The following is an 18938-nucleotide window of genomic DNA, read 5'->3' as shown; positions in this document are numbered from 1 at the left end:
ATGTTTACTACTGCCTTTTGAATCTATGTATTTGTATAGGTTGATTTTAAAATATTCAATATATTAACCAAACTCACCGTACAACTTCCAATTGGTGACCGGCGAGACACTGATTCCGCATTGGAAGATCGACTGCTGTCCGGCCAGCGCCAGTGCAGCCGTATATCCGCCGTAGCTCCAGCCCCAGACTCCCATCCTCCGCGAATCGATGAAGTGCAGGTTGTCCCTGAGGTACTCACTGACCTCCAGTTGGTCGGAGACCTCGACGCTGCCCAGACGCTTGTAGACCTCGTGGAGCAGCTGGTAGCCCTGGCCGGCGGATCCCCGCCCGTCGATCTCCACGACAATATAGTCCTTGCTGCCGGCCAGATAGGTGTTCCAATCGACGTGCCAGCGATCGGTAACCAACTGACTGCCCGGACCCGAGTACACATGCAGTATGGTGGGGTATCGTGTGATCTCGTCCTCGCGCAGAACGGGCGGCAGGAAGAGCCGGACTTGGGCATGATATCCGCCGGAGATCATCACCGGGAAGGTCTTTATCTGCGGCATGGCTGTCCTGGCCATCTTCTCCTTCAACCGGGTGTTGTTCTGCACGGTGACCAGGAGCTCAAGGAACTGCGACTTCGGCTCCTCCGCCCCTTTCTCCCCACTGCCCTCCGTGGGCGGTTCCTCCTGCTGGGTGCTCTGCCGTTTCACCTTGGCACTTTCTGGAGCGGTGGGCTTTAAGCCGTAGATAATCGAGGTTGGTACCACTGGACCCAGGCAATCGATCATTACGTATTTTGCCTGCCGGGTCAGGGGAAACTGTGCCTCGTGGTACAGGCAGTCACTGGGCGGGGGTGGCAGAGGCGCACTCTGGCCCTTTCCCGGGGCTTGTTGCTCCACCGGCAGTGCTGGCTGGGGCGGTTGTGCCTCCGCCTCCTCGGAGTCCTCCCAGTCGTCGTCCCAGGCGGTCACCAGCTTGGGCGGGGACTTGGTGTGACCCTCTTCGTAGCCTTCGGCCCACTGCGTCACTGCCGGACACGTGATACAATCGGGTGCGTGCAGGGCCTGACCTTGGCGGGCCGGCAGGGCGGATACGCGATACAGATGCTGCTGCGAGGGAAGACGCTCGGGAGTTCCCAGGAAGTAGCTGCAAGATTAAAATTGTAGGATGAATTTGTCTGCTGAACTGCTCAAAAAACAATATCCAATAATTTAAATTATTCATGGTTAAATTTAATTCCTTTTATTTTTGTATTGCTCTAAAATTTTTATATGTCTATACACGTTACTAGTAGAGTGAAAAAGTTTATTGTATTCGTTGAGAGGTATGTAATAGGTAGAAGGATGCAATCCTATAAAGTATATATTCTTGATAAGGATCAATAGACGAGTCTAGCGGAAGATTTAAAAACCGATTGTTTTCAGGGGTCATATTTTTTTTAATTGGTCAGCTGATATTGGGGGTATTTATTAGTATTAGTTAAAACAAGAAAGGAAAGCTAACTTCGGACGGGCCCGAAGTTAATATACCCTTGCAGAATATTCTGTAAATTATATTCTTCAAAATTATTCATATGGTGTATTCTTAATACTCATAAAAAGTCCCAACTTCCTAACTTTAAAAACACCAAAGTTATGGCATTTCCAATCGTTCAGTTATATGGCAGCTATATGATATAGTGGCCCGATCCGGCTCGTTCCGACTTATATACTACCTGCAATAGAAAGACAACTTTTGGGAAAGTTTCAAGCAGATAGCTTTAAAACTGAGGGACTAGTTTGCGTAGAAACGGACGGACGGACAGACGGACGGACAGACGGACATGGCTAGATCGACTCTCCTGGTGATGCTGATCAAGAATATATATACTTTATAGGGTCGGAAATGTCTCCTTCACTGCGTTGCAAACTTTTGACTGAAATTATTATACCCTCTGCAAGGGTATAAAAATAAATATTCAATTAATTTCAAAAATGTGGATAGTCTTAAAGTAGGTCAAATTTTCAGTGCAATGCCTTTCAAACATTTAATGCAATCGAACTATTAAAGTTTTATATCAAGATAATTGTGTTGAACAAGTTCTTGAATGGTATGAATTTGTGCAACACAATCAGAGCATTTAAAACTCAAGCCTTCTAAGTTCGTCTTGCTTGCATAAATGCGGATAAATTACATTTTAATTGCACCATTAAATAATTGATGATTTTCTACTTTTTTCAGCGTAAATATATGTATATGCGTACGTCGCGATTATTCGTAACCACTTTCAGTATTATCATATCAATAGTAACCATATTATTATACACTTAATGCACGGAAGTGAAACGGTTTCGTGTGACGCAATCACTTACATCCAATTATCCAGCTGATCCCAGTGCAGCAGCCGATTCACTTCGAACGGCCCGTGGGTGAGGGGCAGCACCCGGTTCTTGTCGATGTCCACGTGCACGATGTGCCGGAAATAGCCTGTGATTAAGGGGTATTGGTGGCGGAAGAGAAAGGCTGGTCAGAGGGGCGAAGGAGGTGGCAGGCTTTGTCGCTCGGGAAACAAAGGCCAATTTGACATCCCAATGACTTACCAAACAGGCCATCGCGCAGCGGGGAGATGGCCACGTAGATGCTGGCGTTGGCGGCGAACAGCGGCACTGCGACAGTGTCCACCCAGCCACGTCCGTCCCCGCTCACCCGGTGGGTCTGCAAGGCGAATGGGTTCATTAGGAGATTGCTGGCTCGGTGACCAGTTGGACTCACCTCAATGCACTCGAACGACGGCGCCTTGCACACACTGACCACGGAGATGTTCTGCGGACGATTAAGCCACACCACCGCGATCTTGGAGTGACTTACCCAACTGGCGCTGCTGAAGTAGTGGTCTCTGCGTGGCAACAAGGAAATATTTAAATGAGACTAGAGAGGGCTGGCTTAATATAACGTTCTTTATAAAGCTAGCTTCAAGAAAGCTTATTGATGCAATATTGTCATGCAATGCTAGTTACCCACACAATGATTTTTAAAGGAAATTTTTACTCCTCGGTTTTAAATAAAATAAGTATGGAGGGATCACAAACTTACTCATTTGCTAAAATTTGTGGTGGGTGCAGGTCAGTTGTTCGAATCTGCTGCGGATCCTTAAGGTCGGCTACTCTTAGGGTTACTGTAGGATTCTGAGTGCCCGGTTTGGGGTAGCTATCAAAAAATGAAAAGAAAACACAATGAAGTTAAAGCTTTAATAAACCTCTATGTCCCATTCATTATTTCCGTTCTCTAGGATGTATAAATTGCCCAAAATTGAACAGTTCTCAATGTGCACTGACATCAGACGATGAGCCTTTTGAAGTCCGTTTTAGCAATTTATCAAACCCAATTGACAGGGGATCCACCTTAATAAGTCACACTTGCTTAGGGGCCCAAAGTGTTGTTTTGCCTTGGGCACAGAAACTAATTCTAATGCCCAAACTGTCAGCACAGCCGAATGGGGAAGTGGGAAAGTGGGAAAGGAAAAGGACAGGCCCAGGAAAAGGTGGAATAAACCTGTGAAAAGGTCTCCCCACTGCCACTTCATGAATTTTAAGTGTGTTGCTGGGAGGCAACTGGATGTTACGACGGACGCGAGAGAGATGAGGCGTCATTAACACATAATCGAAAAGTGATATAGCCCGGCTACGGACCTAATGGGGTCACGACTTACCGTAAGGACCTGATTTCCGGGTACAGGCTGGCATAGGGATTACTGCCGCTGGACGAGGCTCCCGCTCCCCCGGCCCCTGATCCGGCTCCTCCCCCCCCCCCGCTGCAGCTGCCGCCGCTCCGCCGGACGGACCCGTCGTCCCGTACCAGGCGAAGTGCTGCTCCTGGACGTGCGTGTCGTTGAAGGTGGCGTACAGCATCAGTTGGCCATTGTCCGACATCCAAATCGCATTATTTGCATGAAGGATCTCCTCTGCGAACGGGAAATAAAATGAACAACCAGTTGAGTATAATGTCGTGCAACGTGAGCAGCCGGCTTGCGAATAATGCTGAATGTAAAAATTACTAAAAGAGTGTGCTTAAAAGGGGACTTAATATTATTATAGAACGTTTCAGCTTTTTAAGGGAACTATACTTTATATTAAGACTTGGATCTTTTGCGATTGTTTGATCAAAGGCATTCATTTATATTAAAAACCAAGAATCTATGGGCTTAGAAGATATTTATGTTGGCTATATTTTTTAAAAATTAAATATTTAGTTGGGTTTCAAAGGAGAAGTATTTTGTTGAGAAGACGATAAATAAATATCGGAATAAAAAGAGGTCACATTTACGAGCGTCAAACAGAAATGAAATAGTAGTTCTGCCATGGAAATATCCTCGTCTTTCAATTGTTTTAAGCCCGTACAGATTTCAACTAACATTAAATCCCCTTTCATTCAGTATATCGGGTATAATTCCCAAAATGGTCGAAATTCCTCTCACCTTCGTACAGCCAGTCTGGAATGCCGTTGTACACCACGCCGGGCACTGCATCGTGGGTGATCCGGTGCACGGCGGAGCTGCGCACCTCCTCCCTGTAGTAGATGTCGTAGCTCTGCACCCAGACCAGGGCGTTTCCAGCGGGCGTGAACCGCGCGTAGTGCAGGAACGGCCAATCCTCCTGGTGCGGACTGTGGCGCAGCTTGATGCTCTCGCTGGCGGGATTACGGCAAAGTGCTAAAATGCGGACGGGCGCGACTCTGGGTTCGAACTCACCTGGTCTGGATGTCGTAGAGGGTGTACTGGGCCAGGAACGAGTGCCGGAACAGTTTCACAACATTCTGGGCCAGGAGCAGGTAGCGCTTGTCCGCCGATATGGTGAAGGTGAAGGGTGCCAGGGTTTTCTGTGAGAGCGGATCGGATGGGTATTAAATGTTTGCTGCAAATTATGCGGAAAACCGCTGGGAGGAGCCTGCCACCGCCAATGCGGCTGTTGAAATACGAACACGTTGCGTATACGTAATTTTAATTAAAATTTTAATGGTCTTTTCTGATTCGCACGCAAAATTGCGGAAGTTTTGTTGGTGGTTCGTTGGAAATTTTCGAATTTGCGGCATTGTTTACGGGACTGAATAACGAAATGGTTGCCAAAGAGTTGCTGCCTGAATTTGTTTGGGACAGCCATCTGAATATTATACTTCCCAGACCAACTCAATTAAGAGTCGAGTTTATGCAAAGCACTTAGCTATTCATTGCTCATTTATTGTTTGAGTTTAAAGGCGAAGTAACTTTATGCCAGATCCTTAGTCGACTATGAATATGCATTGCCACTAGCTCGTTTTGACTGCTCACTCGTGTTTCTTTGGGTTCGTCTACACATTAATTATTTCCCACTCAACTGGCAACTGTTGACTGCACTTGTTGCACTCCTCCTCGTCTGCATATTTTGGCCCCTCGAGGCACTCGAAATGTTCGCTTGCCAAGTTGGCAAAGAAAAGCCTTTTTCCCGCCCTTACCGCCTCACGCTGTCAACTGCTCAGCCGCAGCAGTTCATTCAGTTTCTTGCCTTTAGTTTCCCTTGTTTGTTTGTTTTTCAATTCCATCCGCGCATTATTCATTAGAGGCGTTTCCCCCCACCCACTTTCCCTGTGCCCTTCCACATGTGTTTACCCAGTCATTGACATAAAAATCTTCTTGCCTTTTATCGCTATCGCTGGATTGAGGCGAAAGTCGCCGCACTCAGTTAACGATAACTTGGCCCATTTGTTTCGCTCACTTTTGTGCGCGCCATAATATCAGTTAACATTGCCAAGTCGAGTGTGTACACTTGAGATATCTGCCTGGCGGGTGGGGACTCCCACCCACACCCACACCCAATATAACTAGGACTCCCCGACTCGTAAATAAGATGGGGCAAATATTTATTCTGCTCAGAGAGATAAGCAATAAGCAAACAAGCAGCGGCAGTAGTGGCCATCCAGAAGGGATTCGATTGAGGGAGTGGGAATGGGGATGGGAATGGAATTGATCGAAATGTACTTACAAATGTCACATTGGACATGAGGACACGTTCCGAGCGATTGGCTGCATTCAGCAGACAGATGCGACCCAAATGGTCCTGGTAGAGGAACTCCTCGCCTGCAAAAAACGAAATGAGAGGAAGGCAGGGCGGAAATTAAAAGCGATTTGCCGGATAGAAGCCGATATATAGCACCCAAATTGGGGGCTACACAGGACTCACCATCGATCCAGCTGCCGTTCGAGTGCTGCGGCACGAAGAGGCCGTCGACGATGTCCTGCAGCTTGATGCGCTGCCCTTTGACCCGCGGTCCCTCATCGGGGGGCGTGAGCAGCACCTTTTTTGATAAATGTAGAAATTTTATATGTTGTCTTCTGCACACTCACACAGACAGGCAGACAGACAGACAGGCAGGCACACGTGAACAACACACACACAACATCAACAGCAACAGCAACAACGAATAGATAGAAAAATGGTCGGTGGTGTGGGGGAGGTAAATTTATCAGGCAGCCACAAAATAGCAAAAAAGTAAACAAACAGACAAAAGACAAAAATGAGCGTAACGTATTTACACAAAAATTTATCACAATTGTTTTATATATAGGTACATACATATAAATATACACATAATCATAAATGGATGTTCGAGATTTCTTTTTTCGTTGCCGCTGAATGTTGTTGAAATATTTATAGGCCACACAAATTTTTTAACGAACCCCGGAGTTTCGCCAATTAAAAAAGAAAACTTTTACCATCCAATTACGCGCGAGGATTTGTTTTGTGTGCGGTGATTTTGAAGTGAACAAAGTAACAGATTGTTTCTAAACAGAACTGTGTTCACTTTAATGGAAATAGTATTGTTGTGAACCGTTTTGGGGAGGCAACAATTTAATACACTTTAATTTTACAATATCATAAATTATTTTTAACATGTAAATTTATAAGAGCAATACTAAATAGTAGTTTTAGCAGAGTGTTAAAACATTGGTGTTGAAAAGTTATAATTTTATTTTATCTTTTGTGTTTTTCTTGTTTTTGTGTTCTTTTTTTTACAGTGTTTTGGTTATTGCTTCGGGATTGTTTTACAAAACGAACAAACCGCAATTTTGGGTTTTGCTAATCATTGATGTATGTCACTGGGGCGAGACACACTGGACTTTAATCTTACTTAATTGCCCATAAATTCATTTGTGACACCGATTTACACAATTAGGCTGGCCAGTTGGTTGCCTGATTGGACCTCAAAGGACAATAACCAAACATCATGCGGTACTATTTTTGTTTGGCGTTTAGGCCAAGTGTTGACTCAGACTCACCACCGAAGTCACAATTAAAGCCAGGACAATGATGATGACCAATAGCGCAATGAGGATGCCGCGCCAGTTCCTTTGGTTGGGGTTGCTGGAGACCAACTGTGCAAAATCACAAGAAAAATAATAAGAAAGAGCAGTGAAGCATTAAGAAAATTAATTGGAAAACGATGGAATGCTAATGCGGTCCATAAAGAGCACGTGCGACTCATTACCCCAAAGTTATGAAGGCTGGCCAACGCCATAATAAACCCGCTAGAACCGCAAATAATTGGCCAAGGAGCAATTAGTAAACTGATGATTCAGTTCTCCCCTTCTGTGTGCTTAAACGAGCACACAGTCCTTAAATTGTGGGCATACAGAATAAACAGGCCCAGTCAAAACCGCTTGGAAATCAACGCTTAATGCATACTTAATGTTGTCAAGCAACAAAGGAAAACAGAAACCCAAATTAAACACGACAAGAACTAAACTCACGCAGCCAGTACAAGTTGATACCGATTTTTACGAGTGGGGCTTTTGTCTGGGGCTTTGCATGATTTCGCCCCAGTCAGTCCGTGTCCATCATGTCTGCTTAGCAGAATAATTAATTAAGGGCTCATAAAACTATTCTCCTCTGATGGATAGTGAAAACATGGCCATGTATTAATCAAGAACTGCGTGCCGGAAAGCTAGTTCCTATCAAATTAAATGTGGGGACAGGAAGTACAATTTGTATTGTCAATTAAGCTGGTATTTAATGTTATAAATCAATTAAACTAAAACAAAGAACATAAGAGTATTGTCCAAAATCTATCGATTTTTCTCATAGGGTTTGATTTCCCATTATTCGCTTAAACTGATAGAGGGAGCGCTCAATTAAATTGGCATGTAATTCACATGTTCAACCCGCAGTGCTTCTATTTTGGCCATTAGTGCGGGCAGGTAAGCGCGATCCTTAATTAATAACAAGGCTCACTTACAAATGGGGGCAAATTGCAAGAGAACACGTGTACCTGAGCACACGCATCGCTTGCCAGCATGATTATTTATAAGGGATTCTAATAGTCCCTTTATACGTATATAAATTTCGAGAACCGCAACCAGCTCCGGCATATATTAGCTACGCAAATAAACTGAAAACAAAGTAAAGTAAACTATCAAAGAACAATACATCCGCAAACTCTGAAAACTTTCGAGCAACTTGAAAATATTTTCGCAAAAACAATCATAACAATAATGATTTCTTGCGGGCACACGCGGCGTATACTTCATTTGTCTTAATTGAATTGAATTTATTCTCGTCAGGAGGGTCAAGTCCTGAGGACCCATGCATAAGGACACTCAGCTTGATTGCCAGGAGGAAAAATACTTACAGACAAGCACAAGTAAATATGCAAAAATACGGCCATAAATGAAATTTAAACACTCAACTTGATGAGTTGCTGTTAACGCTAAACGAATTAAAAATAATTGCAGTCATCAATTTTAGCAAAGCCCGTCCCTTGACGCAAAATTCAATGAGTTTATTTCTGAAGTTTTAGGTAATGGAGCAATTTGATGGATACGAAAATGAACGAAGCACATGAGCAGCGTATCCTATTAACTTTAATAAATGTTTAATGCCTTGCAATTAGTCGAGGTCGTGGTAGAACATATTTGTCAATCAATTTATTTATTTCCAGAGCAAATTGAGGTCTGAGAGAATAAGTCGCTTGCGAATCTAGCTGGTAACAAATGATATCTTTTAATATTATTTTTTGAGTGGTATTTTCTAAGTATCAGTCACCTTTAACCAAAATTGTCTTTCTAATATAAATGCTTGCTACTAGTTATCATTATCCGCTTTAAACTTTCTGCCGAAAAAAGAGCTTTACTATAATTAAATACATCGACTACAATATAGTAACAATTATAAATGTTGCTATAAATAAAGGAATTTACCGATATAACCAAAGATATTAAGTTTCCCAGAGCTCACGTTTTCACCGAGCTGCAAAAAAATTAAAACGTAGGCCGTTTGCTTTATGGGCCCTTCCTGGCAGTGCAAACTTTGCGGCTCGAAGCGGAAAATATTATAACCGAAATTGCACACAATGCCTCGGCGTATGAAAATGAAATGCACCAACGGAAATGGTAATGGAAACGGATAGCGATTTAAGTGCACAAGAAAACAAAAAGCGGAAACCAGAAACAGGAAAAGTCTACCTCTTTTCTCGTATTTGTGTTTGCTCTTATTCTTGCTGACGTTTGATTATCGTGGGATTTCGGATCAATGTTATCATTTCATTCTCATTGTGTCCGCAAACAGGGAAATCAGTTTTTCCCATGGGTAAAACTTGATTAAATTCTTGGTTACCTGAGATTTAATCCACAGAAAACCAGAACGGCTAAAGTATTATTTTTCAGGCATCGTTCAGAGTTTAAATTTAAGCCAATGGGGTGGAGTTGGAAACTTTAGCCAGACCAAGCTTAAAAGCAGAGAATAACCAAATTATGTCTTGCTCTCCCTTTCTCTGTCCGCTTTCTCCCTGTCCGCTTTCACTTTCGCTTTCTCTCAGCTGGCCAGGGGCAGAGATAATGCGAACGGGAAACTCATGGCACCCACATTCACCTACAATCCCAAGTAGGGCATTAGCTGCTTTTGCGGTTAAGCCCGTCGAGCTGAGCTGGGCAAACTTTGGTTGCTTCTCGAGTGCAGAAAGTTGAAAGAGCCAGCTGTTGGAGGTTTGGAGGTTGAGTGGTGGGAGTGGGTGTGGGTGGAGTGGGCGGAGAGCCGCCAGTTATTTGCATAAGTTGTCATAGTTATTAAGCTCTGAGCGTTAAAATTCTTTGCTGCATACTTTTAAGCGCATTAAAATGGATGCCAGCTATAGTATTTGTGGAGCGAAAGGGGAAAATGAGTTTGGTTAGTGTTGAGGGGGGGAGGGGGAGTGGGAGAAGGGGAGGGGGAAGGCAAGGTTATATCCCGTTGGCAGTGAAAGTGTCGTTTTCAATTAACTTGCGAGTTGGCTCAGCAGCGATGGAGATGGCCCACTAAATCGCATTAAAACCCATCTGGATTGCTCACAAAAATAAAATGGGCATTGAACTGGTCTTCGATTTGGATTTTAGAAATAGCCATACTAAAATTAAATTGCCATCTTGAAATTTAACTTTACATATCAAATACTATTCTTGATATTTCAAAAAAACGTTAACTGGATCTTAACGATTGTATTGGGAAACTTATCTACAAAATAATGATTTTTTCTAATATTTTTTATGAATACAAAGCTGTTTCAGAATGTAAATTAATTCACTAATAGGTTTTTTTGATTAATTCAGTACTAAGACACGCGGTCGCTTACTAAGACTCGCCTGTTGATGCTGATCAAGAATTTATTTACTTTACACAGTTAGAAATTATAATACTCCCTGCTAGGATTTTCGGCAAACGAAAGTGGTCGTTGTGCCCATTGTGCTATATTTTCTACATATTTTCTGTCTGTCTGTGACTACTATCGCTGCCAAAATTTCCTCAGTTTATATTCAAATTTGCGCTGACCTCCAACCTTTGACGCGCTTGAAGCTTCCCAATAAAATTCGGCAAAGTTTGTCTAGCAATGTTTGCTCTTCACTCAAAGTTAATATATGGAAAACTTCTGAGCCAATGAAGCCGACTTATTGCATTTTTCGGTTTTTCTTTTCCGTTCTCATTCGACAGTATTGGAAACCTTGGAGGACCTGCACCTGTGCCTCCTGCGAGCCTGTCCCCCGAGGTAACATTCCGCACCGGCAATATTGCCCTTCGCATTGGGGGCGACATTAGTAAGCAATCTTTATGGCCTGCTGCCTTCCTGCCAAACATGAAAGCCATAAACAGTCTTCGGCGTTGTCGTTGGCGGCAATTGTGAAGTGGAGGTAGGATGTAGTGCATCCTTGCATCCTTGCACGCTCCTGCATTAGACTTTCGCGGGTGTGTTTGCTGTGTGTGTCGAGTGTGTGCCTGTCTGTGTCTGGCTTTCCGGCGTGCCAGCCCCTTTGTCTACCTGTGGGCCGCCCCCTCCCCCTGCCCCCTCTCCCCTGGCATTGGACGCTGTTGTCAACAGCAGTTTAGCTCAAGGCCGTAACGGCATGGCATTTGCTATATCTGTCACGTGGGTATGTGTCGCGTGTGCCAGCTACTCTGTGTGTGCGGGTTTTCCTCTATGTCAACACACACTTGAGCTTCCATTACACGGCCATGATTGCTTATTTTTCTGTTTTCTGTTTCTCTTTTCCCATTTTCCAACCTGCTCCTGCAGGTGTCGAGCCTGTCGGCGGTCGTTAGGTTACCTGAATTTGTCAAAATAAAATGTAATATGCCAGCGCCGACACAAATGAAGGCAATGTGCAGTGACTGACTTTAGGTGGTACTTCAAGCAAGAGTGATGATTTAAAGTCTCGTCCCCCCGGAGTTGTACTTGTTTGATTTTAAGGTTGGGTGAACTTTCGTACAAAAGGCTTATAGAAGGCTTATCGAATACACTGTTAATACTCTAGCCTCCTCACAACCAACAAAATGAAATACCAAATAATCCTTCATTTATCGCGAATTTACGTTAAGAAGTCGACAGCAGTTCTCTTATAATAACATTTCAACGCTTTGTAGTTTACTATAAAATTAAAGTACGCATTTCTTTCACTTCCAATAAAATTATATTTTTAATATATAGATTTTTTTGTCAAAATATGAATTCTTTTTTAGCTTTAAATTGCTCGCCTGGTATCAAGAATATATGGCCCTTCATTGCGTTGCAAACTTATGACTAAAATTATAATACGCTCTGCAAGGGTATACAAATCACTTTCGATTGTAAGTTCTGCTATACGAATTTCATAATTTTTTTGTTTTTTAAAAAAAAGGTGAATTTTAAATATCATTTTAGCGTAAGTAGGAGAAAATTGTTCTTGATTTTTAAAAAGTCGATTACATGAAAAACATGGCCTACCAACAAGAATTTGATTTACATAAGTTCTTAAGAAATCGCGAGGATAAGCGTAAACTGGAGTATTACAACCTTTCCTGGTATTGGGAAATACATTTTAATCACTTATCTCTACACCCGCTCAACAATTAAACGTGCTGGCTCTTTGCACAATTACACCTGTCAGCCAGCATTATCAGTCTAAGCAATTTATATAGTTGGGATGCGCTATCATACTTGAATGCTCCCATAATGTGTGCGCCACACTTTAATCTGTCAAATTCCAATTCGTCGCACAGTGGCGTGATTTAATGGGTTTCTTAGCAAAAATCAAATTGAGCCAAAAGAGATAATTGAATAATATAAGCTATAAAATATGTTTTAAGAAAAAATACACATAACAAAAGCATACTAATAGACTGTAAAAGTCAAATTTTGTGAAAAAAAAAATATTTCTAACATGTTTATATTTTTTATAGTTTTGTTTTTTGATGCTGTAAATGGACATATATCTTATGAAACAATAACATAGGAACGGGTCTTGATTTGACCAGGGGGCCGAATATAAAAAAAGAGGAACCTAAAATAGGTCAACAATTGTCGTACCTCCAATCAGTTTCTTTTGGGGGTTTCACATTTGTAATCAATAACTTTCCAGTAAATGTTGTCCTTCCACAACTTTCCAGGAACACATAAAAATTGTATTTTTGGAAACTGTTAAGCCACTGTGCGTCGGCGGGCAGAAATCGGAGTGGAAATTCCGGCTAATTGACTTCCGCTTGAATGGTTGATTGCCATTTGGACTGCTTGTTTAACTCCCCAGCAGTTTGACACTCCCACCAAGCCACCCACTCGGGATGAGAAGCCTCCCCTCAGACAACTTAGTATGCAAAGCACACAGTCGCGGACATGCGGTGCATGGCTAATTCAATTTTGCAATTGTAGTCAGCACTGTCAGCGCTTTGCATTTGAATAACATGCGGAATTTATTTCAATTAGCATCGCAGCCGCACAGTTGATTCCGCAGCGCCGCGAAGAATGCAGCCAAGCGGGAAAATCTGACCATCAAAGTCGTCGGAAAAGCGGAAGAGGATGATGAAAGTGCTGGGAAGAAGCTCAAGTTGTCCGACTACGAGTCGTTGAGTGAACTTTTCTGCCTCCCCGAAGTACTTCTCGAGGTTGGAAGCAGAGTGAGTCGCAACTGAAGTGGCGATGTAGGAGCTTAGTCAGCTTGTCGGCCAAGTGGACCTAATAATAAGTCCAATCGCGAAGATAATCTCTGGGAAGCCAATCAGGTATTTCACAAAGTGCCACCGGATAGCTGCCATCCGTTCTCACTCATCTGCAAATTGATTAATGGAATTTAGACAACCTAATTATAAAAATTAAATCAATGCCGTGAAAAATCCTATCCATTAATGATTTAGCCATTTAAGAATGACTATCAAACGGCAATTTCAGCAAGCCGAAGTTTATATATACACTCATAGACAAAATAATAGGTGTTTTTTTTTTTTTTTTAACTTTCTGTTTCTAATTCATATCTTCTCTAATCTCAAAAAATCAAATTTTTTTCCATACTTCTCTTAATTTTCTTTAAAAAAAAAGTAAAAACAGATTCCCAAATCCTTTAATATAACACTAAATTAAAATATTTTATTAAATCCACCAATTGTACTTGCAGTTATAACAAATCGACTACATTTTGATTTCTATGCCTATATTACTAAAAACACTGAAGCTATGTCGATTTTTCGTTGCATTTTGCCATCGTTTCTATGGCAGCTATTCGATATTGTTGTCCGATTTTGACAAAATGAAAAGCGTAATAATGATATAGTAAATTATTACTATATCTCGAAGTAATATTTTATAAATAGATAAACAGCAAAGCAAATTTGTTTAATTTTTTGACTTTTTTAAGGGAGCTATATGATAAAGTTGTCCGATTTTAATTTAATTAAAACCGTAATTCCAAAGAACAGTAATATATATATTTTATAGGGTTCGAATAGTTACTTTACTGCGTTGCAAACTTTTGACTGAAATTATAATATAATACAAATAACAATACGAATATTTATACCCTTACAGAGGGTATTATAATTTCAGTCAAAAGTTTGAAATTGATTAATTATTTACTGAATCAGAATCACGCTTTTAGTTTATTTCCAAATCGGAAAACCATATCATAGAAACGATGGCAAATGCAGCGCAAAATCGACCTTTATTGTTTTTGGTGATATAGGCATAGAAATTGAAATATGGTCGTTTTGTAATAACTGCAAGGTTATAAAAACTTCGGCTTGCCGAAGTTTGCTTCCTTTCTTGTTTAATTTTCAGTACCCGAACAGTAAAAATGGTATATTATTATAATCATGCGTATCAAGACGTATTTACGGCCCGAATAACGGGTATTTAAGTTTTGGTATCCGGTATATAATACACCTTGAGCAAATAATAATATAAGTTCTTTGGAAAGACATAGCTTACAAATAACAATAACCCTAACAGTCTGCTTACTTCAGCCGTTTCAGTCCATTTTCCAATACCAACCTTCCATAATGCATTCTTTTGGCGCTATTCAATTTTCTCAGTCATTAAACAATTTGAAATTATAATCCAAGCACCAAGCTTGGGTTTCCTTGAATTTCAAATATGCTCCACTAATCCCTGTAACTGAGGATGAACGAAACGGAACTGGGTAACCCGGCACGCGCTCAGAAGAATATTTGTTTTTAAAATTAATTATGCCTAATTATATTTGAGCTCAAAACATATTAATTTTTTGGCTCAGTCCCTGTTTTCCGTTTTCCGCCGGTTGTTGCCCTCGTACGCAAACAAAAAATTACCTCATCATCGTAATTATCCTGCTCAGGCATGACTCGATGTTTGTCGGCTTAAGGCGCTGGATTTTGGGAAGTCCGATGGGGTGGTGGATGGTTGACAAATTAAAGAAGCCGCCGGCTGTTGTCTCTGTCGTCGCTGTCGGCGTTTCCTCTCTGGCTGTATGCTTTTTAGATTGCTTATCGAATCAATTTCCCGGCGATAATTTGCGAGCTATTCTAATTTGTCTTATTCTCAAAATCAGCTCGCTGCGGCTGCTGGCATCTTGTGGAGCTCGAGATAACTGGAGTTACTTCCTTTGGCCATGCTTTCGCGAATTATTTTAAAGCTCGTCCTTGACTTTTTCAGCTGTCCTTCTGCCCATCTGCCACCTCTTTCCTCCCTTCTTTGCTGTTGTTTTTGCTAATTATGAATGGGCGTTGTTTTTTGGTTTGGCGTTTGACTTAGGAACTTGTCGTTTCGGTCCTTGCAATGCGCTTTTGCTGTTAGTTTTTCCCGCTCGCCGCGTCTGCCGTTACTAATGAGCATACATTTTCAATTTTCCCAGCTGCAGCTGCCCGGTTTTTCCTTTGTCCTGATGGTGTAGTCGTTGGTGTGAGGCGCCTCCGCTCTGACACTAATGATGCAGCATACTTTTAGGCCAAGCGCTAAATTGGAATAGAGTGGGGTTGGAGTGGGAAGAGAAAACACACACAATATTTTAAAATGCAGTTCTTGCTTAAACATTTTGTTTTTGCTGTGGTGGGTGTTGTTCATCTTCTTTGTGTGTTGTTGTTAGTGCCAATTTCGTGTGTTGTGCTTTTAGCCTTGTAAGCGACTGCATGTGTGTGTGTGTGTTAGTAGGCGTGGGTGCTTATATAACTTGACACATGTTCGGGTCTGCTGCATACTTTTGGGGTGCTTGTGTGTTTATGTTCTGGGCTTCTCTGGCATTTGAATGTGGGTTAAGTAGTCTAGTGTTTAAATATTTGCATAAACAAAGGCCACTGCCAAAAGCAGGCAATGTAAGTTTCTAATTACATGTACGGCAACATTGCAGCGACTTTGTTTCCATTCTGGTAGTTGTGAGGGTAAAACATGCAGGTAACCGAAAAACTAATCTATTTACTATGCAAAATGTTGCATGCGGTGGTAGAGGGGGCGCGGATTCAACACTTTAAACATGACTGGGTTGTTATATGCAAATTCAACCCATGGGGTGGCGGGTGCAGTGGCTAAGTGGAGTGTTAATAGCATTACATTTTCAATTTAAGTTATGGCGACGTTTTCTGTTCCTTTTCTCGTTTTTACTTGGTACGCAGCTTATTATGCAAAATGCATGCACAGTATGCGATAGCTAAAGGGCATTTGGAGAGCTATTCACAGTCTGGTGGAGGTTGTTTTGTGGTGCGGCTCAATGGTTCGGTGGCGATTTTAAAAATGCAATAGATAGAGGAAACATGAACAAAATATACATATTGTACAATAGTGTAATGGGGTAGTTAACGCTGATGGATCTGTGAAATTTAGCAATAAGTAAACCTTAATTCGCCTCTTTCAGTGAGTCAAAACCTTGTAGTGCCCCAAGAGGATCAAGCGCATGTTATCCCCATAATCCAAAGCCTTACAAAGCTATTTTCTATCTATTCATATACTATAATTACCCTGAATGTCAACATATACCCCCATGGCCTGAGGAAGACAAATGACACCACGCCCAAATAGCACCACAAAACCCTGTTTGGAATACTGGCTGCCTTCACTCGGAAACGTTAGATATTGTTCCTCGCCCCAAGGGGAGCTTTGGCTTAAATAGCCAATGACACACAAATAATGTACAATAGCCCCGTGAGAGGGGGAGGGAGAAAAAGAAAGAGTGTTTATCATTCGCCTGAGTCATCTTTTGGGAGCAATCACTGTGCACTCTTCCTAGGAACGCATTACAATGCATAAACTTTTGGTCATTGTGTGGTTTCTGCTAGACTTTAACCTGAACCGAAGGCCACAACAATAAATTAATATGAAATGTTAAAAAACACAATCCCGCTTTAAAGCTCTCTTCTGGGAACAATGGGAAAATTTGATATAGCAGCTAACATAAATTTCATTAATTTTAACGCACCCAAATTGTTTTGGATTTTTTTTTGTGTTCTGTTTTGTTTTGTATTGTTTTGTTTTATTTCTAGCTCGCTTGGGCAGCCAAACACAAATTTTATTGTTTTCATATAATGGATTTTTTTCTCCGACCTCTGTAGAATTGAAAAATTTGTTGCAACGAAATAAAACAAAACATTTTGCATATTTGTGGGGACTTGCAATTTCAGAGTTTCCTAACAAGTACAATCTGCTGGCTTAGTACAAACAAAAACACGTCCTGCGAGGTAAGAATGTTGTGACGAACGCTCTCTTAACACACAAAATGTTGTGACGAAAATGTATAATATTGGACTAAACAATTACAACATTTTCTAGAATGATCTCATTTGGTTTGCTGCATCAAAATATTTTAGGGAGTTTCGTTGTGAATGGCAATCAGCTTGGTAGAAATCCACGTGTAGCTCCTAAATTATATTTTGTGTTTTTTAAACATCTTCTTGGCTCGTGGGCTTTTCTTGCACACGAAGTTTATCTGCAGTCACTGCTGAGCGGTGACGGTATTTTACCGCGATTCTTATAACAATAAGCAAGTTTTAAGCTGTTTTGTGCTTTGCCCCTCGCCCTGCGCGTCTGCGCGAGCGAGAGGTTGTCATCGACCTGTCTCTCAGACTTACATCGTCCGATATAATGGAGAATTTACCTGCTCAATTGCGCCCCAGTAATGGATGTGATAAGTTTGAGGAGATGAGGAAAGTAGCTGATGCAGACCCTGAAGAAATACGCTGCCAGCTCCGCGCTAAGCGTACAGATGTAACTGCTTTACTCGCAGGTATGCCAACACAAACAACGACCTCCTCGTTGGTGGCAATCAGCAGCAACGCCACTACAAGTGTAACCTGCACCATCTCCAACGTCCAGGCAAGCTTGGTCTGTACTCCAACATACACTGGGTCTGCAATCGTGGCACCTAGCATTTACCCAACTATGTCTGACAATAATTTAACAAAATGCATCTTTCAAGCAGACAATCGGAGTATTAATAGGAAACGCAAAGGAGTGACTAACTCCCCTTTACCTGTCCTGTCTCCTCCTCCGATTCGCAAAACTAAACGGCAGGCCACTGCGACTCCCAATGAGGCGGCCTCTACATCCGCTGCACCGACATTCGGAAACAATCGCTTTGCGATTCTGGCTGCTGAAGCGGAAAGTATGGAGCAAGACATGTTGGATGACAATGATGAGTCTGATGCCCCCAATGGAGATAGACAGCCTACAAAATCTAACAAGATCCCTGCTATTTGTGTACCGAACGTAAGCGATCCGGTCTTATTGGAACAATCTCTTGACCTTAGCATTGGCTCCAAAAACTACAACATCCGCACTTCCAAATTTGGTGTATCCAGAATATATACAGCCAACTCAGACGCTTTTCGGCTAGCTGTAAAAACACTGACAACTCTTAAGTGTAAATTTTGGCACCATCAGTTAAAAGAAGACAAGGCCTACAGAGTAGTTCTGAAAGGACTCCATACAAACGTTCCGAAATCTCAAATAACACAGGGATTTACTGAATTCGGCTTTGAGGTACTTAACATATACTGCCCCAAAAAGACTGATTGGAAGAACATCCAGGTGAACGAAGATGATAATGAAGCTACAGTAAATTATAAAACTAGGCAGAATATGTTTTATATCAACCTTAAGCAGGGTGCAAACGTCGCAGAGTCCCTAAAAATTACGCAACTCGGGAGATACAGAGTCACTGTCGAGCGTGCACCCCGTAGAAAAGAATTACTTCAATGTCAAAGATGCCAAA

General features: G+C 41.9%; 1 protein-coding gene across 1 annotated transcript in view; it reads right to left on the bottom strand.

Moving 5' to 3' along the window:
- Positions 1 to 18938, bottom strand: part of LOC108047286 — a 43505-nt gene that overhangs the window by 6271 nt on the left and 18296 nt on the right. The window contains 13 exon segments of the mRNA XM_017127399.2: positions 78 to 1135; positions 2341 to 2455; positions 2569 to 2683; positions 2741 to 2864; positions 3062 to 3175; positions 3678 to 3777; positions 3780 to 3929; positions 4443 to 4654; positions 4716 to 4843; positions 5983 to 6077; positions 6181 to 6295; positions 7278 to 7373; positions 15052 to 15693. Coding sequence (XP_016982888.2) covers positions 78 to 1135; positions 2341 to 2455; positions 2569 to 2683; positions 2741 to 2864; positions 3062 to 3175; positions 3678 to 3777; positions 3780 to 3929; positions 4443 to 4654; positions 4716 to 4843; positions 5983 to 6077; positions 6181 to 6295; positions 7278 to 7373; positions 15052 to 15081 — 2452 coding nt within the window. The 5' untranslated portion in view covers positions 15082 to 15693.

The sequence above is a fragment of the Drosophila rhopaloa genome, unplaced genomic scaffold (genome assembly GCF_018152115.1).
Source record: "Drosophila rhopaloa isolate 14029-0021.01 unplaced genomic scaffold, ASM1815211v1 contig_2, whole genome shotgun sequence".
Taxonomy (NCBI): domain Eukaryota; kingdom Metazoa; phylum Arthropoda; class Insecta; order Diptera; family Drosophilidae; genus Drosophila; species Drosophila rhopaloa.
Note: the sequence above shows the minus strand (reverse complement) of the source record. Positions and strands in the feature narration are given on the sequence as shown.